At 35.7% G+C, this 24,609-nt stretch overlaps 1 protein-coding gene and 1 long non-coding RNA gene across 15 annotated transcripts in view; both read right to left on the bottom strand.

The window, feature by feature from the left end:
* The window catches only part of CHD2 (chromodomain helicase DNA binding protein 2), a 119,524-nt gene extending 111,021 nt beyond the window's left edge, over positions 1 to 8,503 (bottom strand). For 4 of the 11 annotated variants that reach the window (XM_036843911.1, XM_036843907.1, XM_036843912.1 and 1 more), the window contains exon 1: positions 3,679 to 4,120. In XM_036843911.1, the coding sequence (XP_036699806.1) occupies positions 3,679 to 3,779 (101 nt within the window). In that variant the 5' untranslated portion in view covers positions 3,780 to 4,120. Of the gene's footprint in view, positions 1 to 3,678; positions 4,122 to 7,485; positions 7,619 to 7,966 lie in introns of those variants that run through there. The other 7 variants (XM_036843904.1, XM_036843905.1, XM_036843909.1 and 4 more) reach the window with 3 other exon arrangements.
* A 2,200-nt stretch (positions 8,504 to 10,703) lies between these two features.
* LOC118889973 lies at positions 10,704 to 24,154 on the bottom strand. 4 transcript variants are annotated; one of them, XR_005018645.1, is made up of 7 exons: positions 23,788 to 24,153; positions 23,385 to 23,419; positions 23,223 to 23,260; positions 21,417 to 21,483; positions 20,769 to 20,854; positions 15,801 to 15,870; positions 10,704 to 11,072 (listed from the first exon to the last, which is right to left on the bottom strand). It is a non-coding gene; the product is annotated as an uncharacterized LOC118889973 (long non-coding RNA). The 4 variants fall into 4 exon arrangements; XR_005018643.1 differs by having other exon boundaries at positions 23,223 to 23,419; positions 23,788 to 24,154; XR_005018646.1 differs by lacking the exon at positions 23,385 to 23,419 and having other exon boundaries at positions 23,788 to 24,151.
* Between the last annotated feature and the right edge of the window lie 455 nt (positions 24,155 to 24,609).

Raw genomic sequence — 24,609 nt, 5'->3', positions numbered from 1 at the left:
TTTATAGGCATTGTATGATTTAATCTTCATAACCCAGTGAAGACTGTCATTATCCACACTTTTTTTTTTTGGCCGTGCCGCGCTGTGCGGCATGCGGGATCTTAGTTCTCGACCAGGGATCGAACCCGAGTCCCCTGCAGTGGAAACTCGGAGTCTTAACCACTGGACCACCAGGGAAGTCCCATATCCACACTCCAGAAATGAGAAAATTCAAAAAAAAAAAAAAAAAGAGAAAATTCCAACAGTGTACTTCATTAGCCTAAATTGGGAAGAAAAGTTTTCAGTACTAAAGTAAATGCTGCACTAGTGCCCATCACTGTACACAGCTCTTGCCCGGCACGGAAGGAACAGTTAAAGACTTCACAAATTACAAAATAACTCATCAGAACTGAATCCTAAGTATAAAATCAAGACTATCTTTAGAATGATGCCTTAGCTGCTGCTCTTCTGCCAACACTCTCCCCACCAAGATGAGAGTAATCACATTTTCCCCTAAACTGTGGAGACTCTCCAGAATCTATCACTAAAATAACAAAAATGGTGACCTTAGCCAAACACAGTAACATAATGTTGTAGGTCAATTATACTTCAAAAACAAACAACCTGGGGCTTCCCTGGTGGTGCAGTGGTTGAGAGTCTGCCTGCCAATGCAGGGGACACGGGTTTGAGCCCTGGTCTAGGAAGATCCCACATGCCGCGGAGCAACTGGGCCCGTGAGCCACGATTACTGAGCCTGCGCGTCTGGAGCCCGTGCTCCGCAGCAAGAGAGGCCGCGATAGTGAGAGGCCCGCGCACCGCGATGAAGAGTGGCCCCCACTTGCCGCAACTAGAGGAAGCCCTCGCACAGAAACGAAGACCCAACACAGCCCCAAAAAATAAATAAACAAATAAATAATTAAAGGTGCTATTAAAAGAAAAAAAAAAGACTTTAGCCCTTATCAATTTCATTCAAAAATCTCCCACTAAATTAAAAAAAAAAACAAAAACAAAAAACTACCTTACAGAAAAAGAGATCAGATTTGTGGACCAGAGGCAAGGTTGGGGGATGGGGGGGGGGTAGTGAGGGGTCTGGGGGGAGGGGGAATTGAATGAAGATAGCTAAAAGGTACAAACCTCCAGTATAAGACAAATAAGTACTAGGGATGCAAGGTAAAACACGATAAATATAATTAACACTTCTGTATGTTATATAGAAAAGTTGTTTAAAAAGTAAATCCTGAAAGTTCTCATCACAAGGAAAACAATTTTTAAATTCTGTATCTACCAGATGATGTATGTTCACTAAACCTATTGTGGTAATCAGTTCATGATGTATGTATGTCAAATCATGCTGTACACCTTAAATTTATACAGTGCTGTATGTCAATTATATCTCATAAAACTGGAAGAAAAAAAAGTGACTTAACCAAACATGTTAACAGTTAAGATGCTAAATTGGAACTGTTTTGAAATGCAGCATGAGTGCCTTCCATACACCTACATTCTCCATGATTTATTTCACCAAGCAAAGCCTTGTCCCCCCACCTCCAATACACCCAGTATAGGAGCTTTTAATAAAAGGGTCTCTGCCCCCCAGACTTCCCTTATCAATTAGTTTAGACTGATTAGGGGCAAGGTCATAACATATAAAATATGTGCTCCAACACTGTGCTAAATTACTGAAAACAAAATAAACATAAAACAGACCCTGGGCATTTGGTGAATTGTGTCAACTTTTGTTGTTCTGGATTTATACTAATAACACTAAAGTTCCAAAGAAGTAGTAATAGGCAATTTTGGAAAGGTATGAATTTGAATTCAATGCCCAATCAATGAGGTTGAAATGCAGGAGGGATTATTCAGCTATAGTATCAAACACCAGCTAAGTAGGCCAACATAGTTGTTTTTATATGTATACAAAATAACTCTTGGGTGATTAAAAAGAACACTGTTTCTTCGCTAAAACGCCCTCCTTAAGAAAGTCAACTGAGTTCTAAGGTTTTCAAAACAAACAAATAAAAAGCTAAAAGACCTTAAAAAAATGATGCTCATGCCCAGAGTAAACTTACCAAATGTCACACAGAGCAGTCACTTAATTTTTATGTCAGGAGCAAGTTGTGCCACATTTTATGGGAGAAATGATAGGAGTCTGGAAATAGGTGGTTTTAGGAGGTATCTCTCACAATTGTCAGGGGTTTGCTGTATATGGGAGGGGGTAAGTAAACCAATCAATTATAAAATCTGTGAGTTTCACATACTGTCAGGTAAAATTCAACTAAACTTCCAGATTCATCTCTCAAACAATAACCTGCTAAAACTTTTTATAACTAAAGCTTCTTATGAAATACTGTTTGCCCACCTTCCTGCAACCGCTTAACCTTTACAAAAGATGTTACTCTCCAAAGAGCCAAATATCAATTGGAAACTGCAGGTTTTCAAAACAAGAATCCAAAAGAAAGAGGAAAGATTAATCAGCACTTTTCCTGCCATTTCATTACATTCTGCACACAGGAGGAAAACCCATAGAAAGCTCAATGAACAGACCTAATACTCTGGTTCTTTAAAAAGTTAATTGGCTCCAAGTGGCATGCAAACTGTTCACAGATATACTGCTATATCATAACATTCATTTTAACTCACATAGTAACAATATTTATTACATCTACAACAGAGCAGTTTATATCCTGGAACACGACTGCAGTGTTACTTAATTCTATCTTTTAATTTAGAGTATTTAGCAAATAAAATTTTAATACAACTAACCAGAATTCAATCTCAATACACAGAAAGAACCTTTCTTCTTCTTGCTTTATATCCACCTTCAGAAGTTGTTAATATGTTAATGATCATCAAATTCTTAAATATTTGTCCCTAAGGCTGTTAAAAATTTCATCATATATATTTGAGGATATACTTTAAAAATCACTTACAGAAGCTCTGATGAACGAGTCTATAAAACAAACTGAAAACCCAATTTCACCTAGTTTCCACAAAGAATTCTTTGTAAAGAACCAAGACTATGTGAACCTACAAAACCAATTAATAATGTAGTGAATTTTATCTTCTATAAACTTTATTCAGAAACTCACGATATGCCCAGGTAAACATCTCTTTCAAAGTATCATACTTTACTCAATAAAAAATTTCTGAACTATTGCCAATTATATGACAGATCATTCCAGTTATTGCTAAAAACACTGCAAAAGCTTAGAAAAAACTTTTCACCAGGGTACGATTACGAAAACACCAATATAGTCTTTCCTTCTTACTTAAATTCATTTCTTGTGACCAAATTACAGTCACCGTTGGCAAGCTATGATTTTTTTTTTAACCAGAAATCCTTGCAAGGGTTTCCAAACAAGGCAGACCATGAGCATCATTACAGCATTTTAACAAGTTTACCAGGATTGAATTAAAATTTCCAGAATGGGGGATCTGAGAAGTTTCCTAAGATTTTACCAAGTAATTCCACTACTGGCCAAGCTTTGGGAGTCACTATTCTTCAGCAAGTGCTTTAACACTTAAGAAGAGTTGTTTTCTAACACTTGTTTGCGTAGTTATGGATACCTATTGCTGTATTCTGTTGTTTAAGTTAACCTAATATTAGTAATCTAGTAGTTACTGATCAGGTGAAAATCTATTTTCTACTTAACTATCCCGTTGTTAATCTTAAAAATAAATCACTTTGCACATACTGACCTGAGTTTTTCTCCATCAAATGCCAATTGAGAAAATGTTTGGTACCAAGTAAAAATGCACGGGGACAAGTTCAAATAATCTTCCCTTTGTTTATAAGCCATGTATTAAACAACAGCTGTAACACCGTTAACAAGTTTCAATTAAAATAAAAATATCTCCTCTTGATAGTGAAACGCTTTTGGTCAATGGTAACAAACTCACTAATCTCTTCACAGTGAACACAAAAAAGAGAAAAAAAAAAGACCCGCTAGGATATGAGAAAGGAAAGCGAAAATGATAAAAACTGGCAGGTTTTCGACTTGAAGGTTTCCGATTAGTGCCTTTCACTTTCTCCAAAAGCAGAAGCCGCTTCTAAGAGGAAAACCATTCTTAGAGATGGGCAAAAAATAGACGCTGCAGGGTGGAGACGGCCACAGGGCTGGGCGAAGGGCGCCGCCAGGGGCGAAATCGCGCAGGAGAGGTCGCCCACCGGAAAGCCCCAGACAGCATTCCCTTCCCCTCCCCACCCCGCCCCCGCCTCCGCCCCCGCCCCGTGCCCCTTGGCCTGCGGCTGACTAGGCGGAGAAGAGGAACGACGTAGGCTGCGCACGCAACCTAACGTCACTGCGTTCGCTCCTCCCGGCGGCGAGGCGCCTGACGTCGCAGGGCGGAGCCTGCCCAAAGGCCGCCGCTGTTGACCCGCTGTTACCAAGCGCGCGCACAGCCAATCAGCAGTCGGCGCCGGCGCCGGCCGGCCTTTGAACTCGGCACGGCAACTTCCTGCTGTTTGGCGAGTACACAGTGCAATGCAGTATGTCTGTCAGCGCTGCGGCACAAAGGAACAGCCATTTTGTGACTGAGCTGGACCTGCACCAAGATGCCAGGGACTCAGAGAGCTGCTGCCGGCGCTAACTACCAAGCTGCCCTTTATTTCAGTACCAAAGAACAAAAAAAGGGGGAGGGGGGAGATACTTCGGTATTTCAGGTTTCAATTCGCTTTATTTTCAATCTTCTCAAAAAATCCCGATTCCTAAGAATTATCAGCATCATAAAATGGCTGCCACTTAAAAAACCCCCTGTTCCACTCCACAAGCAACTGCATTATGCCAATTTCTAACTATCCCCAGCCTTTTAGAGTAACAACTAAAAGGCTGATTAAAAAGATTTTGCCCGCACCTCAGGTTATCAAAATAAAATCTGGTTCAGAGGCAGACGTTTTGGAGATAAATTTAATAAACTGTTTCAGTCCTTATGATAAATTGAAAACGCAGCGTCCTAGAACACACAGAGCTCTTTGTGTGCAGAGTTCCATTCACATTTCCTTCTCTTTCCATTTTGTGATATTACTGAAGTTACCCCAAACCACAAATTATTTTAGATAAGTGTGTGTGGTATGCATTTCTATATATGTCCATCACAAAAACTTTGTTTCAAATATTTAAAAATTTACAGATATCAAGTATCTTTAAAATCATGTTTTTGAAAGTGAACTTTTCAACCTTCAAAAATCATGATATACAAAGTATAACATTATACTTAAGCATTAACTTCAAAAGAACAACAAACTTACATAATGACTATTAAGTATTGCCATTATTTCCAAAAACAGGAGAATACCAGCCATACCTAAATTTACACTCAATTCTTTCAGGTCCTAAAGTAAATCTCAGACCAAAAAGTTTACTTGACCTGCAAACTCCTCCCTTCCTCTCCTGTGGCTCAGGCTGCAAAAGTTGATTTCTGTAGTATTCCCTAAACACTAGACTTTATGCCATAGAAACTAGGTCCTTATGGAGAAATTCTGATGGATTAAAGAACCAAGTTCTAGCTACCGTAACAGTCACCTTAATTTTAGCTCACTTAAAAATAACATTAATCTACTACAATAAAACACCACTAACATTCTATAGCTTTACAATTTTAAAAAGGAAGTGATGTCATAATTATGTGCATGTATTAAGGTATGCAACTTAGGGTAACAGTAATTTAACACTCCATCTTCTTTTCAAGGAGTCTCTCAAATATTTTTTGACACTCATCAGGTATATGAATCAAAATATACGTGACCAAAAAACACATTCAAAAGTACAGTGCATGCCTCTAGTTAAGCTGCAACCTCATTACCAGGAGACAAATGCATGGTAACTTCCATGTAGTTTTCCAGGTCAGAGTATCATTAAAAGAAAGAATAACAACACCGCTTAATTTTTTTAAATTAGAAAGCAGAGTCTGATCAATGATGTTAACCACAAACCTTGCCTGAGAAAGCCAAAACCCATGTGAGATATGCAAATCATACACTCAAGGGAGTACCAATTTTAGGTATTGAATCTTTAATAATTTGTCAAAGATACCTGGGGATTCCTATTTGTTCAAATCACCATCACTTTTCAGAAAAATCAGTTTAGAATCAGTAGAGAAGTTTTCTGTCCTAAATCTAACCTAGGTAATTACATGGGCAATTCAATTCCAAAGACAGTAATCCAAACTATGTGACAACTCAATTTGCAAAAGAATTTGGAAAGGTATTTTTAAAAGCAAGGGTCAAAATATTTTAAGTCTTATAAAACATAAAAATTTAACATTATTAATAAACCATTTTCAAAACTTTCTATCACTAACCTAATAATAAAGCATATTGTTTATATAAAATTATAAAAGAGCAAAGCTGGGGAGAAAAAAATCATATAACCAAATTCTTGTTAAATGCATGATTTAAAATTTATAACATGACAAATTCATAGAACACACATCAAGAAATGCATTCATATATACTTAAAAAAATTAATATACAGATCATACAAAACATCTTAGAGGCTTTTCATACAACAAAACATCTTAGAGGCTTTATTACTTAGTCACTAATATGGTGAACTCCAACAAATGTGAAACAAATCATGATTTGAACAAACAGTACATTTGTAAGCTTCAGGAGATAAAGCATTCCAGGCGACTCTGTCGAAATAAATCAATAAATTTAAAGCAACTACAACTAAAATGCAAGAATAAAATACTACATCTACAAACCAGAGAGCATTGTCTGAATATAAGCATACAAATGCAAACCATAAAGTATTTTAAATATAAAATATACAATTATAATCAGTAGCAAACACAAAATAGAAGCATATTAATAGTATTCCAAGATTTCTGTGATCACAGGTCTGATCTCATAAATTCAGGAACTGTAATCATCGAGAGTAAAGGTTTTGATAAATCTTATCAAAATTTCCTAAAATGTCAAGAGTATCAAAAGAAATACAGAGTCAAATAAAAATATAAACTGAGAGGCATCAGTCAAAGGGTCCTTTTTGCAATTTCATTTTAAAATGTACATTTTTTCATTCATATAACTTTCTCAAATGTCTATTTACTATAATTTACTACCACAAGGCTCCTCTATGGCCTTCAGTTACAAGTTTGGGTATCCTAGATTCTTCAAAGAAAAAATTTGCCTTGTATGTAAAATGGTGCAATGCAGCAATGGCTAAACCGACAAGGTCATTTTCCTACAGCACAAAAACCTAAAAACTGAAATTTATTGACAAAAAAACTGTAGTTTACAGGAAAGGCCCCCTTGAATAAAGGTACCTTACCTTTTGACTGCTGTAAGAGGCCTTAAGTCACAACTTAACTTTCATAAATTGCTACCAAAAAATTAGGGTGTGGCATATTAGCAATCTCAAGGTCACGCTTTAAAAAACGAATCCAAATTAGTAAAATACTTAAAATAAAACAGATAGCTATCCTTGTCTGTCAAGGTGAACAATGTAAGCTGAGGTTTCCCCCAAAAAAAAAGAAAAAAGGAAGAAAGTTGATAGCTCATACCTCCATGCATTGCTGTGTAGCGAACTGTCCTCCTCTTGGCTTTTGTCCTTATTTCTCATCATCTTTTAATTCTTAAATATTAAGGGGGAGGGGGAATCTGTGTTTGCTTTGAAGTCCTGTGCCCAGGTATTTACTGTCAAAAGTTGAAAGAAAGGTAAGGTCCCAGCTTCTATCGATGGTTTTTATTATCAGGAACAAAGTCCTGACGATGTAACGATATTGTTATAACACAACAGCGGTAAGCACCAAAAAGCAAAATATTTCTATTTTTTCTTTAAAAAAAAACCACATAAAAACAGGCTAAACCGAACAGGGAGAATCATCACTATCAATAAGGAAAGTTTCTCAAAGTAACACACTGGATACAAATAACAATCTCTGTATCTTATTGCGTCATCCAGGAATTTCTCATATTTACAGAAAATAAAGCAAACATAAACATATAAATCTTTTAAATTATCACTAATGATCATGAACTTACCTGATCCATGTAGTAGGTCCAAAGCAAGAGTCCTATCTAGTAGTAGAAAAATATCAGATCCAAATAATTAAAAATAAAAACAAAATTCTCCGTTAAAAAACAAAAAATAAATAAAATTATCCTCAAATATGTTAACTGGTCAAAAAAATACAGCAACAATTAATCCTAAAACGGGTCCGGAAGAAAAAAAACCTCATTAGGAGAGCGCACAAAAATGGAGGTGCGCCATGGCTTCTAAGCTGGAAAAAACAACGACCTGGGCTCTCAGTACGGCTGCTTCTTTCCAACAAGGCACGAAAAGAAAGCTCCCAAAAGCTGCTTTTCTCCCTAAAAAAGGTTCGAATCGACCCCAGTAAGTCACTAGGACAGGCAGGGGGCTGCGGGGGCCCCCTGAGGCTGCCTGAAAGTTAGGGAAAGTTGCGTAAAGTGAGGCGAAGGCAGGGAGCAGAGCGCGCTCTCTCTAAGGCACAGCCGCCATCTAGAGCCTCCTTCCCAGCTCTGAGAGCTCTGCCTTTGATTGACACTCTCTACATTTACCCCACAACTCAGGTGATGTACCATAGACCCACCCCTTCATCTCCACCAAAAAAAAAAAAAAAAAAAAAAAGATCCTCCATCCCAGGGAGCCTAAGGACCCCTACCCCCACCCCTCCCTGCCCCTCCAGACCACCCCATCAGGGGGAGGGGGGAGGGTTTCTTAACCCCCTCTGGCTCAAGCACCCTTTTTAAGCCAGAGAGAAATGTAATTTGTTCCTTTTGTCTAAAGATCTGCTAAATATTTCAGTCCTTGAGCTAAAATAACTTCCTCTCTGGACAGGAAGTGGTGTTTTATCAAGCCATTTTGAAAGAGGGATAATTCTTAGAGAATATAAAGCTCAGCTTAAGTATTAATCTTTTTAAAAACTACCCCCCACCATGGGTAAAATGGTTTCTAAATAAAAGCAAAACTCAACTTAATAAATTAAATTCAAGTCTTGCCTTCTTTAGGAAGCCCAAAAATTATCTAAGGACTAAGTTTAAGGGGGAATTTTCCATCCCAACTGGAAGAAAGGGGTACAACTCAAGAGCGCCTCCCTAGTGTTCAGTTGCATTAGGGCAAAAATTAATGCAAGTAGTTTTTATTCAAGAATCTCAAATTTTCTTCGTACTTTAACAAAATTCTTTAACCCATTATATAACCTTGCCAAAACCTTACCCAAAAAATTCTCATACCACACTGATTTGGGCAAAACAATGTTCTTAAATTCAAGAGCATGGAACTACCATGAAAAAAACCCAAGAAACTCCACTTCCAAAACCAACACAACACATATATCTCAACCATTCCCTTGTATTTCAAATCAAATTCTAAGTATATACCCATTTCAACAATGGTAAACTAATAACAATCTGTCACATCTGATGGAAAGTTATCAAAGTAATGTCACAGGGCAAATTCTCCTAAATATCAAAACCGTGAGATCTAAGGAAACAAATTTACTAATGCCAAAACCAAATTATTCAACACTTTCTCAACAAGCACCCCCAAGAAAACATTCACACATCCAAAAAAAATCAAAACTTTCCTTACTCAACATTGTTATCTGCCAGAACAATGTCCTTCCTCACTGAGAAATCCATTTTAGATCTATACCCAACAAAAGCAACAATGTCGCACCTAGGTAAATGTAAAATCCATAATCAAAACCCAGCTTCAATCCCATACTTTCTACAAGATAATTCTCTACCAAAATCAAAATCCAAAATCTCACTTTTGATTTATACAAACCAACCAACTCAAATCAGCCAATGAGAACAAATGCTGCATATATATTGATCATCGACGTGTATACCCTGGTATTTGACATTAATCACAAACATGGTATGATTAACACTTTCTCACCAAAAGAAAATTAAAGCTGCACTATTACTTGTTCTCTGTATAATGGCAAAATATAATCAACAATTCATTTGGTTTATCAAAATAAAGCCTACTACACCCCATAATAGTAACTGAAACTGATTCTAGTCATCAATGAATGAAACCAGTATTTACCTAGGATTCAAACGTAAGTTATCTATGACATAGTGTGGTTCATTTACTCTAAATTCCTAAATGTACAGAGTAAGAAAAATACAATCATCAATCCTATTTTATAAAATCTATTGCAGACATTATTGCCACCAAAATTTTAAGTCCTTTTGTGAATACTCTAAGGACCTCCCTACCTTCCCTTATAAATCCAACACCTCTTCACCTAATATTAAGTATTAAGACAATAGGAGGATTCAGTTTAATTTAAATGTTCAGATATTCAAGATGTTTTATTTATAATATTTAATAAGCATAGGTAAAAGGGACCTTTTCCATCAAAACAAAATAAGTCAGAAAAATACTGTATCACTCATGCTGAATTTTGAGGCAAAAGGCATTTTGTTTTAAAAGTTCATTAAAATCGCACAGCAAATTAAACATACTATTATTACCCACTGGTTAACCTATTTTGTAAGATGTTTCAAGAAAGCATAAAATAGCATTTTAACTGGACAACCATCTTTTAAAGCACAAATAAATTTCCACAACTTTGTAAAAAGACAAATATTAACCAAGTAAAACATTTTCCAGTACACCATTTCCATTTTACCAGCTTTATTCAGTACACTTTACTGCTGGGCAACTGTAAAGGTCAAAGTGTTATTTAAGGTGACACCAAGTATTTAATGAAGCTTCAGCTTAAAAAAAAAAGCCCAAACTGAGAAATTTTAAAGTGTTAGAAATTTTATTAAAGTTAACATTCCACAAGATCATACTCATACAAATCAAACTGCAAAAAATTCCAGGCATACAAACTATCATCTGTTAATGTGCCATCTTTCTTCTCCAAATGTCAAAAATGTTCTTAATGATACAAAGTCTCTAGAAAGTCAAATTCACTGTCCATTTGTGCTGGTAAGAAACCTATATCTTCATTCATTTCATGAAATCCATGTTAAAAGAACCCTGTCTTGGTTGTATATTATCACAGCACTCTTGTATTAATCCATTTTTCTCAATTCCCCATAGTGGACTGCCATCTTGATTTCTCAGTGGTAGGGTCCATTTGAGACTCTTCAAGCTGACTGGGTGCTTGATGAAAACATTAAAAGAAAAAAAATGCTGTTGGAATATCAATAATCTTATTCCTTCAGAGAACATCCACCCACCTTGAAGATACTCTTACCATACACAAAGCTTTAATAATTTTATAACAGCTTTAAACTATAAAACTGAGTATGTGCTGCACATACAACTTCTCAATAAGAGAATCATGGCAAAACTGCACACCAGTAACAAAGTTCTTTTACTGTCACAGATACACAGTAACCATAAAAATGTGGCACTGAAGAGTCAAATTTTTAATAGTTAAATGTAATGTTGTTATACTGTCTACATGAGAAGTGAAAACAAAAATTCAAATTCAAAAATTCTGGAAAGCTAAATTACAGCAACACTATGGATTCTAAATCTCAATGCAGAAAACTTTCCAAGCTTCTTCAAATAAAACTAAATATGGAAAAGAATCTTAAAGGATTAAAAAAAACCCGAAGCAGTGGATCATATAACAGTTTTCCAGTCCAACAGATCTTAATTAATTTTGCATAGATCACACAAATGGCCAATACAGATGTCAGCATCTTTAGCTACATATATGAGAATGCAGGAAATAGGTAGCCACTAGAAAACAAAATGATCAGAAATGCAAAATATCTCCCTGCCTTATTTGATATTTGCCATAAAATGCTATCAGATTTCAAATTCAATACAAATAAAATATTCTCATTGCAAAAACATCAAATGTTCATTTTTTAAAAAAAATTCATTGCTTAAATAATTTGAAGTAAGGAGATTAAGGGAAGCCAGGATATTTTACCATTAAATAAATGGTCCTGATTCATCATGATAAAACATAATTAGAAAAATAAATTTTAACCCTGGTCATCTTCTTTATAAATTTTGCAGCTCTCCAACTAAATTTATAGCAATAAAGTCTGAGTGACTGACTAGGAGATTATTAAATATAAGGGCATTTTTTGCTCATTAGATAGTACCTTGATTCCAAAACTACAATGAGGATTTGTCTATTATATACAATACAAAAATCTACTTAATAAACCATTTGATTAACCAAGAGACACCACCACTCATTAAAAGAAATACTGAAAATGAGCATCACAACATCAGTAATAAACATCAAACAAAAGCTATTTCTCCCAAAACGTTTTTTGCCGATTTCTCTCCAGCTTAAAAGGAGAACTAAAAATAACTCATTTATTCCCCATATCAGTAAAATATCTTCCACTTGTTCATTCCTAACAATTAAGGGACATATTTCTATATAAAAGTATAAAAATAAAAATACCATCATTCCTCTTGCAGGGTTAATTATAAACCAATTTCTCCCCGATCTCTACTGTTACAATGCAGGATCAAGCTCTCAGTGAAGTTGGGAATGTAAATACTATTATGATGAACGGTGACATTAATGCATTCATATCAAGCTACAGTCATTTCAATGGCTATAGGTGCCATTTATTCAATCTAGTACATTAAGTGATAAACTCCATGCTTTATATTCTTCTGCCACAAGGTAAGAGGTAGAAAACTCATCGCAGACACTGTAAGAAATTTCTTTTTAAAACCACATTTTTAAAAAAAATTTCAAAAGAAAGCCCAATGATATTAAAACCATATCAAAACTAATTAATAAAATGCACCAGCTTGTGTGGCAAAAATAGAGATTAAAAAATACTAGCATATTGGTCGCGCTATCACATATACTGTCATATATTTAACGTGGTAAAAAAAAAAAAAAAGCGGGGGGAGAAGAAAAAGAATGCTACAAGAAAGCTATGATCAATCTGCACTCCTATAAAGCCAATGAAAACCCAGAAGTGAGAATTCTGTTAATAAGCAAAAGTGCTCAGTCAAATATCAAAGCACCTAAAACAGTAAAGGATTTAGGAATAAATCCATTTATTTTCATGGAATTCCAATTTCTTGCAAAAATTAAATTTGCAAATAAGCAAAGTTAAAAAGTGGAAAAGAAAGCAGGCATGAGTTCTTTGAGCCTGGAAATTTTCTGGGTAACAAAATCCAGTTCTTCATCTGTAAAATAGAAGTAACAGTAGTACCTACCTTACGTGGCAGTAGTAGTGAGGATTAAATGAGTTAGTACATTTATAGCTTTTACATTACCTGGCATATAGAAAGACCTCAATAAATAGACCTCCAATATACCACAGTAACCAAAGTACCTGAGGACCTACAAACTAACCTTAATGAATCAAAATAATTTATATTCCAATGGCCATGATATCTCTGAAAACTCTATAGGATCATGGGGTCAACTTGTAAAAGACAAAACACTTTCTGCTTTAAAGAGAATTTGATTTTGCATTAAAATAAGATCAGTACAGAAAACTGAGTAGGGTTTAGTATCTAAGCCCTACTACTCCACATCTTTCCAGATTTGTGAATCACTGGAAGCATACTGAAGAGATGATGGTTTGATCTAGAATTCCATCATCAAACATACAAGCTTCAAGCTAATACTATGAAAAGTTAGGAGAATTTTTCCACTATGATGTTCACTATTTTATACCCTCTGTTTTTCAGAACAAATTGCTTGTTCTAAGATAATTTCCAGGAAGAAAAGACTTCTATGGTAAGAAGGTAATAAGTACCTGCTACTGCTTAAAATCCCCAAATACTGTACATCCAGAAATTAAAAACATAAAATTGAGCAAGGAGGTCTTAAATTCTAATTCAGTAAATTTGTTCAAAAAAACACTGGGATATTGTAAAATAAGTTGTTATTTGAAATGCAAGCAAGTGATTCATTACTGGATGTGTTTAAGAGGGGTTCAATTTCCTTACCTCTACTTCCCAGCAAACCCCCATTTTAATAGCAACAAAAAATGTGCGGGACAGCGAAAGAGTAGAAGGAAAAAGATTAATGATTCTTAATTTTTTAAACGAGTGGCTCTAATAAATACTACAATTTGTTACTGTAAAACCAGTGGGACAAATGGGTACAAAATTACAATAAGAAGCAGAAATTGATGCTTACATGATGATTCTCATCATGTAATTAAGCTTCTTGGTACTTAAGACATAATTTCAATCTTCTTCATATTGTTTTTAAATTTGAAAACATTTAATAGTGAATTCACATATTTTGTCTTATTACCAAAAATAGCTTGACTCAACAGGATTAAAATGTATTAACAAGTCTGGGTCCTAAATACAGTGGGCATAAAAACTAACTACAAAAAACCCAGCCAGCTGTTGTTCACAACGTTGTTAAACTATGTTGTTCAACTATGCTAAGAAAGAGTCATCTTACTTAAGGTTTTTACAATCAAATCAAATCTTCCCCATTATCCCATTTAGTTTAAAACTTGACTACATGTCTATGAAAGACTGAAAGTTGTGGTTTCTTGTAACTTTAAAGTTTTTACTGAGTCAAAGTTTTGGCATTCAAGCATACCTAAAAATTAGTATTTAAAGCATTATAAATAATGAATTTCACTTTTTACTAGATTAGACCCAAAACACTAGTTGATAATGTTTAATAGCAAGTATATACAATAAATCAACAAGTATTTATTGAGCATCCACTATGTGTGCCAGGCAATCGTTTTAAAATATAAGGCATGAAGTCAGTAAATTACACTACATTAGGAAAGTTTTCATCTCTGCTCTCACCATCCCCCATCGAAAAAAAACCTTCACTATTTTACAGGCCCTAGTAGCCATTTATACAATAGAAGTTGAAGTAGTAATTAGAAGCAAAGATTATCATCTAGAATCTAGATTCCCGAATGTGATTCAAAAAATTACTTTTATGAAACTACTAAATAATTATCATACCTAAAAAGTTTTGTCAATAATAAATCCTTTTGAGAATTCATCCAAATTCATTTCTACAGTCTTACCACTAACTCTTTTCCCACTATTTCTCAGATGGGGAATTAGAAATTCCACGGTAGTAGTAGTAACCAAACCTTCTAATATCAAGGCAAAACCCCAGTGTGAAAAAAACTTTGTTGGGCTTTCAAATTTAAGGAAAGCTCATAATTACTTCATTTATTTGAATTACTAACAATGAAATCCATTAAAAAGTACACTCTATTACCAAGAGAACCTAAGGGCTTCTGAGTTTTACACATGTGAAGTTGACAAAAAGGAAGGATCCAGGGAAAGAGTAGGCAAGGTTGCCTAACAGGAAAAAATACTAAGTATTTTATAGGGTTTGTGGCCATTAGCTACAGCTACTCTCAACTCTGTAGCTGTAGTTGGAAAGCAAACACAGATAATGTGTAAATGAAAGCGCATAGCTGTGTTCCAATAAAACTTTACTTATAAAAATAGGGGGGAGTTTACCAACACCCAGATCTAGGGTGCAGGGTTTTGTGGTTTTTTTGGCCACACAGCGCAATCTTAGTTCCGCTACCAGGGATTGAACCCACGCTCCCTGCAGTGGAAGCGTGGAGTCTTGACCACTGGACCACCAGGGAAGTCCTAGGGTGCAGTATTAAAAGCATGTTCAAATGTGGGGTTTTTTCCATTTTAACTTTGCCTGAGCTTAAGTAAAAAAAAGTAGAAAATAATAAAAGGTTGGAGTAAATTAACGCGCAAGATTTTAATAATAAACTTCACATACATCTAACCATGTTGATTTATTTTTGTACTGCTTTAAGCCTCACTACATCCCTCTATATTTTTACAGACTCTGACTCAGTTACTCAAAATTTCCAAAGTCATATTTAAAATTAAAAAACAAATTAAACATGTAAATTGAGTAAAACTTACTAAATTCTTCCACCAACATCTATTTCGTTGTACTGGCCCCTTAGATAATTCAGCCTCAGGATTCGTATTTCTGTAGAAATCAAAAAGAATATAATTGTATGTACAGAAAAAGACAAAAACAGATTTGGAAACTTCAACATTTTATCAGGATCACTAGCCAGAAGACCGAGACATACATGTATTTATAAATACAGTCCAAGCAGAAAATCCAAAGTTCTGATCCATAGGATCTTAAGTTTGGCTGTTCACAGGGCTCACCTGTAGAATAAAGTTACTATAAAAACACATTATGTCTCAGGCCCCAAGAACTTCCTAGATAAAAATCCGGGCTCCCTAACAGGCAGCCATGGCTGCAAAATAGCTGTTTAACAGAGCCAACATCACTCCTTCCTTAACAGTACAGAACTATTTTATCTTCTGGTCCTTCAGCTAATCTGCTTTCCAGACTTCTAAAGGAATGCTTCCATTACCAACCTGGCAAGGCCACGTTTCTCACTCTTCAATATTACTATATTATTTCATAATATCATGTACTTTAATCAACTCTATTCTAGGACAGAAACCTTAAGCCTAATTTCAAATTTTTTCCTCTACTTATTATATTGACCTACACAACACTAACCCTTTCTAAAATATATGCGTGATAAAAATTACTTTTTATCTGGTTACTGATAACCATTACTCTTCACTGGTTAGACTGAAATACCTCATAAACATGGAAGATGTGCCCTGTATCTCAAACAAATTTTTGAGAATACAGGTATATACTTTTTCCAGTCACTCCTGTGCCAAAGTATGATTATAATGATCACAATAATAGGTAGAACTACCCAAAACGCTTTGTTCAATAGTTTAATATTAAAGTGTATCAATTTAAGGATTTTTAGAAAGCAAAAGAAGTTTAGGATTTAAGCTAAAACTAAGCTACCTAAATGCTTTTTCCATGACCAAGGTTTCCAATTTTTCAAATTATAAAACAAGTTCCTGATTATCTTACCAAATCTAAATCCCTTTAATCATTTTGACTAGTCATAACCAAGAAACTGTAAGATCTGCTTCAAAATTTATCTTAAGAGCAAGGTGCTAAAATATCCTCCCAACAAGTTGATAAAACAAAGCAATTTACAAGAAACACAGCATTATTATTAAGCTTCCAAATTTAATCTGATCTTATAAAGAAGACAGTTATACTGAACAATGACAAAACCTAAATCAATCAAGTAAAATAAATTAATTTAACCCCTAAGAGAAGGGCAGAAATGACTTAAGGAATACCCATGAAAGAAATGTCTGAGGGAAACCCATCACATTAGTCTGACAACAGGCTTATAAAAAGGCTACCTACCAGTACAAGTATGTGGCTCAGGGTGCTCACTGCATCGAAACCAGAGGAGGACTTGGATCACACTTTGCACCACCACAAAAATTACTGACACCAATGTAATCTACCACTCGATCTCCTTCCCAAAAATTGACAAAGTAGTACTCTGCCTTCCTTTAAAGGGTGGTAAGCCAAGTTCACCTTAAGTAGATTACAAAAGTTGGTAATTTTGCTCATACTCCTATCTATCTTTAATATTTTGCAGTATCAAGGATCTTCATGTAGTATGAAATTATAGGTATAATATAAATAACAACTTTGATTGCTGGTCATTTTATAATAAAAGGCAAAGACAGCTTTAGTCAAGTCTTAATATTATCATTACTAGCCCATTTGTGCTCTTCTTAGATTTGGTTTTGTCACCTTTTAAAGTCCTTAAAACAATTTTTACATTTTAATTAAGAATAAAATCCGAGAGCACTGTGAAATACAAGAAACCGTCCACAAAAATAACGTACTAGTGATAAAGTCATTAACAGTCATAAGAAAACTCTGTCACAACTCATAAACCATTAAAGTTAAGCAAAATATTTAGCTTGATAACCTAAATTAAAATGATTTTGACTACCATGTAATACACACATTAAGGATATAATTGCTTGTTTGGGAAATATTCAATTTCAAATAAGTGGTATAGTTTCAAAAAAACAAAGACTGTTTTCCAAAACACTGGATTATCTAGCTTTACACAATGTATAAATCAAATCATTGTAGGAAACATGCTACTTGAAAGCTATGTAAACAATCAAATCACATAGTTTGTATTTATAAAGTTCAGAATATCCTTGAATTTAAGTTGTAAAGGTTAATTATATTCAGAAATAAGTCAATTTGAAAATTAAAAGTTTGTACTGACCCGCTCAATCTGGAAGGGAAAGGTAGTGGGTAAGATGAGGATATTTATCTTTGAAATATAGATTTAAGGGAAATTACATAGCTTATGTCAAGCATGTAAGCTATAAATCATCATTTATAATCACGATGGTCACCTGCAAATGTTACATTAAATACACTAATCTTTAAATTATTTAATAAAATTATTAGAAAAAAATTCAAAACAATGCTTTCATTGCAGCATTCTAAATCTTTTTTAAAGACAATTTCACACCTTAACTGCTTTTTAAGATCAGCTTTCCATTACGCCTGCATTTATACTACTTATTAATATTTTAGAACGCCTAAAATTAGGAAAGTCAGGTACTCTATTGCCCAGGTTTCATGTTATTCAAATAACTTCAACAAAGAAATAACATCCATGATTTGCAATGCAAAAATTACAAAAACTACCTTCCAGTTTAAGAGAACTAGACACTAATTATTTTTACCACACAATTTAGGAGCAAAAATGTATCTTAAGAGATTGGAAACTCCTAATATTTTATACAAATTAGGAGACTAAGGTCCACAGTGAATAAAACGTCCAGATTACAGGGCTAATTTACATTAGAAGCTGGGTCTCCTGACTGCTGAATCAGTTATATTTTCCACTCTATCACACACCTCTCATTAATGCAGAAGATGGAGATGTCCTCAAATTACATTTCTCCCCTTATGCCTCTCAACAAAGAAGAAAATCAGAGGAGAAAAGGTAAAATAATTGGTTGTCCGCAGTCCAAATTTTTAAATAATCAAGAAACTGTGAACAGTAAACGAAACTTTAAAGAAAATTTATATTCAAAATTACCTATTCCACATAATCCAACCTCTAATTATTATGTCGTAGTTCATGAAAACCTTTTGTTAACTATGGGGCATGGCTTCTTTCACTTCTGTGGAACTCCAGGGAATTTTTTGAACAGTTATTACCAATAATAGCAAACGCAATGCAAGCCAATCACCAACTTGATCAGGTGACTTTTATGATTCAAGAATTCAAAATGCTAAAATAAAAACAAATATTTAAGTATTGATCACTTCACTTCTTAAGCAGAAAATAGTAGTAAACTAGACAATGTATTTATGAAATGCAGTAATTTAAAACAATAGTATCTTCGGTTATATTTGCCCCCATGTGTCCATTATTTCTGTCCACCAAAAATATTGCCAATTTTACAGGCTTGGCTCAGCAGATTTCAAAACACTGACTCTAAATATTATCATGAAGGTCGAAGTACATATAGGTCTTTTTAAAATGTGACTTATTATAATCCTTTATCTTGTTGGTGATAAAAGGAAAACTATACTCCATTACATTAACTTAGGAGTTACTACAACACCTAAGTTATTTTTATAATTATTAATACTTGACTAAAAAAGATAAAAATTTTCATTTAACATTTCTAATCTTCTTTAACCATTCATTTTTTATTCTATGGGTTCAAATTACGCCTTTGGTAGGCCATTATAAATTACTGCCAATTTATACTTAAACTTAGGTTAAACTTCACATACATTTGTGTCTTAAGAGGCACAATTCTCAATTTTTATAACAGTGCCCAACTACATCTGAATGCCAACCTAATATCCTATCATTTACAAAGAGGAAACCCTAACCTTGGCATTTATGTTAAACGACCTTGGGATGAAAGATGTCTTAACTTTTTTATGTATGCTATATCTTTAAAACATAATTGTTAAAGGTCTAACATTTGGTTTTCTTTTGTACACTATAATAAACACAAATCTGATCAAACTGCAAAAGGGCTGAAAAGCAAAAATTAAGCTAAAGCAAAAGCAATAAAAATATTACCTTTATCACCTATTTGAACCAACAGAATAAGCCAACACCAACGATGAATTTTCCACAAAAACTACAAGGACAAAGGTAAACCTGCCCTTACATTAATTAATTGGTTATTTGGCTATTCCTAACACTTCCCAAGATATCTCATTATATATTTCCTCTGATAAATCCCTTCCTAATATATACTGCTTGACGGTAACTTGCCCTTTCAGTGTTAACTTAAGAGTAAGAGGTAATTCCTGAAAATTCTGTACATATTTTTTTCATTCATGTATCTAATTTTAAGATGTCAAAATACCATACACATGTTGAAATTATTTCTTTCTTTTATGCTTTAAAAAGACTAAGCTATAGATTAGAGGTCTCTTTAGTCACATTCTAGTTTCCTGTAAGATAACTTATTTTTGCACCTGTTTGGAAAAAAGACTCATAAAAACAGGTAAAATGAGTATTTTAAATCCATTACATAATAACTAGAATATGAAAGGGTCTATTAAGTTTTTGAAATATAGTTCTTTTAAGATAAATCATAAGATCTGCAAATACAAAATTCTAGGCCATTTCTAAAACGTAATCTGCATCACCAAAAATATGGCTAAAGAATGTACACTTCAGATTGTAAAGATACGTAATTCTGATGACTCAACTACTGATTTAACCATAATTCTAAAGCACCATTTAATTAAAAAATACTGAATGTCTCACTGCTGATGTAAATTATATTTATCAACTATTTTAACATTAACACAAAACTGCTTTGATGTAAGGAAAAAAATTTAATGGGCTTTTTCTCATCCCTTTTTCGAGATAAGGTCTACAGTTTATGTCGCACTGACAAACTTTAGTGATATTCTCCTGTTGGTAGCTATTAGATTTCAGATGTTGGATAAAAACATTTACTTACTTGCTATATAAAACACAGACTATCGCAAAGATTTCCTTTATCCTCAAGGATAAAATTCCACGGTCTCAGTCTTCAAAATGGCATACCTTTTGGGGGAAAAAAAACAATATTCTAAACAATTTATTGATGGAACCACCAACAGCCAAGTACTAATACGTGTTTTAAAACTTTTTATTACATAAAAGAAAAAATAACATCTATGCTCACAAAACCCGATTTTTAAACCATTCTTTCCTAAAATCCGTTAGTATGAATAATAACAGCTTAAATTTCCCAAAAAATTTATTTCTTTAAATATTTAAAAGATTTAAATTGTTTGCACAGTATATTAGATAGCAAAAAAAGAAAAAGCATATCTTTGGGTTATGGTTTTCCTCAAAGTATAATCAGTCTTTTCTTGTTCCCAAAACTAAACAAAGGCTTAAAGGACCTTCAGTATTTTAAACTATTCAAAAGGCACATTAAGTTACAATGGCTATGCAGATACACTTTTCATACAATGAAAAGGTTTAAAGATCTTGTAACATTATTTCAGATATTTACTCATACTCATAATCACTATTCACTAAAAATATATATTATCAAAGAAAATAAAAACCTAATAAGTTTACTTTTATGTCAAAGTAATAAAAATTTACCCACTCTTACCTCAAATAAGAGCTGTATTTGTTCAGAACCATCATCAACCAAATTTAATTTTAATCTTGTAAGTTACCTTAAAAAAAAAAAGGAAGATGATTATCAATGTTTTGATTTTTAAACACTTCTTGGCCAAAGTTTCAGTGTGATGAAACAATGAGAAAATATTCCAGAGACAACGATCATTGGACAAATTCAAGAAATGGCTCATCGACACGCTACCTGTACATTTTAAGGTTGCAGTTATTTATCTTAACATCTATCAATCTTTATTTTCCTCATCTTTTGGTTGTATGGACAAACACTAAAGATTAAGGCATTGAGATTAAAAACAAAAAATTCACATCTTTGGACAGATTTAAGATTATGACCTTGTTTTCATTTTTATTCTTCTTTTGATGGCAAGCAATACACAAAAACAAAGGAAAAGTTTACCATTTTTAAAGACTGAAATCAACTTAAAATTTTCTCTACCATCTAGAAATACCTTTTACAATTATGAGCAATTAAAAATTAACTCCTCCAGGAAAAATTAGTGAAGTTAAAATGGCCACTGGTTACTTTAAATTTTTAAACCACAAGTTATCTGATCTCACCAAGTGGGATATTAGCTTTGTCTTTAAAGCAAATCTAAAACATGTAGTATCTATGACCTTTATTCAATTTCAAACTGGGGTCCAGAACATTTTCAGTCTCTCCCTTCCCCCATTTCTCATGTAAAAAGATCTTATGAGGTTAAACTGCTTAGTAATTATTCTGCATTTCGCTATTAAAAAAAACTAGATTCAGAATATTAATTTAAAACGACTTGCAGTATTCAAAATTTTCAGAAATGTTGATTTGAAAAACCAAAATTGTTACTTAAACAACAGAGTCTCTAAAATCAAGATATGCGCAACTGATGTAACGTATAGCACTATATGAATGCTATTAGGAAAATAAAACAATGTCACTGACAAAAATACCCTCAGATACACAGTCCATTACACCAGTAAGTTTGATTTTATAAGTACTACGTAAATCTGCCCAACACTATTTTTACATAGATCTGCACCTCTACAACACCAGAGTTACCGCAGGATGAAGACAAATATATTCTAAAATACACAAAGGTTTGTGCATTTGTGGTTTGTTCTTCAAATCACTAAACTCAAATTCCCTCTCAGACAAGTTTTTAAATTCCTAGACTATACAGAGAACTCTGCAAATTTTTTAAAAACCAAAATACACTATTAAAATACTGTTCCGTTTTGAGCATATCTGGATTTTTATGCATGCAACAAATGCAACAAATATGGCTCCTCTTCATCGCCCATTACCGAGCAGTCCTACTTTAATATTTACACTACGAGAAAGTAACTTCACAAAGAGATTTGGTGTCAGAATATTCCTTTGTAAAAGTTCTGTCGACCATGGCTTGTGACAATACACATTATTTTTTAAAATCATCAAATGATGATCTTAAACTTTTAAAAGTCTAGGAACTGACCCAAGTACGGTCTAACATTCAGGTGTGATTAAGTTACAGATAACGGCTCCTTAAGACCTTTTTAAAAGTAACAAACAGTAGATTTAATCATTGTTCAAACATAAGAATGTCAAATAATCTTGGCGTAATTACTCAGTAAAATAAACTAACTACCTTAATCAAACGTCATCGTCTAGCACCGTAATTAAAATCTATTTCCATTAAACAACCTTGACGACATAGTAAACTTGTCTTCGTAATTTCTGAAATACCAGAAGCACTCCTCCAACTTGCATTTTTAAAAGACAACCTTAACGTCAATAAAGGTTTGAACAAGCAGCAAGTACCTTCTCATCTGCAACACTGCAGCCGTTTTCAAAATCGGCTTTGAAAGAGTTAAAAGCCAACACCCAAAAGAAAAAAAAAAAACAAGTTTTATTTTTGTTGAAACGTAGTCAGGATTCCATTGTTCTTTTAAATTCGAAAACGAAGATGAGTCCCCACCTCACCGGAAAGGGGTTAAAAAGCTCCCCCGTCGGAGAACCTGAAAAGGATTTTTTTTTTTTTATCCTAAATATCAAAATAACTCACCAGGACAGAAAGGGGCTCTCCTCGCGCAGTCCCCTTCAGGCTCCCGCCCGCGGTCACCGCCGCCGCCCCTTTCCCGGCGGGGCCGGTCCCGGCAACGAGGCCACCCCCCGCCTGGTCTTCAGCGGGGGCCCCCGCGCCCCCAGCCCCGGGCCCCGCGGCGCTTCCCGCCCGGAGAGCCAGAGAGCGGCGCCTGTGGGGCCGCTAGGGGAGAGCCGGCCGGCGAGGCCCGGCCCGCCGCCCCCTCCTGCTCGCGCGCTCAAGGACATTTTGCTTTTCCTCCCAAGGACAAAGGACAATAAAAAGAACCGGGGAGCCACTCACCAGGTCCGAGCGCCGCGGTCAGCACCTCCTGGTCGCCCGCACCCGAGTCCCGCGCCGGCCGCCCGCCCGAGCCTTCCGCCCGTACCGGGTCGAGCCGCCCGGGCCCCGGGGAGCCTCCGCGGCCGCTGCCGCAGCGGCGCTTTCCGCGTCGTGGGCCCGGCCGCCCCGGGCGCCTCTGCCGCGGGCTCCGACCCCGGCGCGCGGCCCGCCTCGCCCCAGCCGCGACCGCTTCGCTCCCGCGGACCTGCGGGCCGCCCGGGCGCGAGTCCCCGCCAGCCGGCGGGCCCCGCGGCCGCGGCGAAACGCCTGACAGCTCGCGGTGCTGCTGCCTCTCCGGCCATCTTGTGCCGTGTGTGTGTGGTGTCTCTCTCCCGTCTCCTCTCTCGGCTTTACTCCCTCCTCCTCCTCCCCCCCCCGGCCCTCCCCCCCCGCCCCACACACCACACAACATGGCCTCTTTGCTGCGGCGGCGGCTGCTGCGACGGCAGCAGCCTCCGCCGCGTTCCTGCCGGCTCCCCTCCCCCACCCTCCCCGCCTCCCGCCCGCAGCCCCAGGTCGCAGTACGCATGTGCACTACCGCCCGCCCACCGCGGCCATTGGTTCTGCGAGCTTCCTTCCACCCCTTCCCGGGAGCGGCCCCACGCACGCTCGCAGGCGTCTTCCTCCCGCCTAACAACAATCACTTCAATGCTATTGGCTAATTCTGACCCCACCCCTTCAGCTGCATCCCCGCGGATAGGTTGGTCTTAATGCCATTCACCTTCCGTAGGTGTTTCTGGTTTTCTTGAGGGATCCCAGCTGGCGATTGGCTGGTGGTGATGG

Source organism: Balaenoptera musculus, chromosome 2 (genome assembly GCF_009873245.2).
Source record: "Balaenoptera musculus isolate JJ_BM4_2016_0621 chromosome 2, mBalMus1.pri.v3, whole genome shotgun sequence".
Lineage (NCBI taxonomy): Eukaryota > Metazoa > Chordata > Mammalia > Artiodactyla > Balaenopteridae > Balaenoptera > Balaenoptera musculus.
This window is presented reverse-complemented; position numbering and strand designations above follow the sequence as displayed.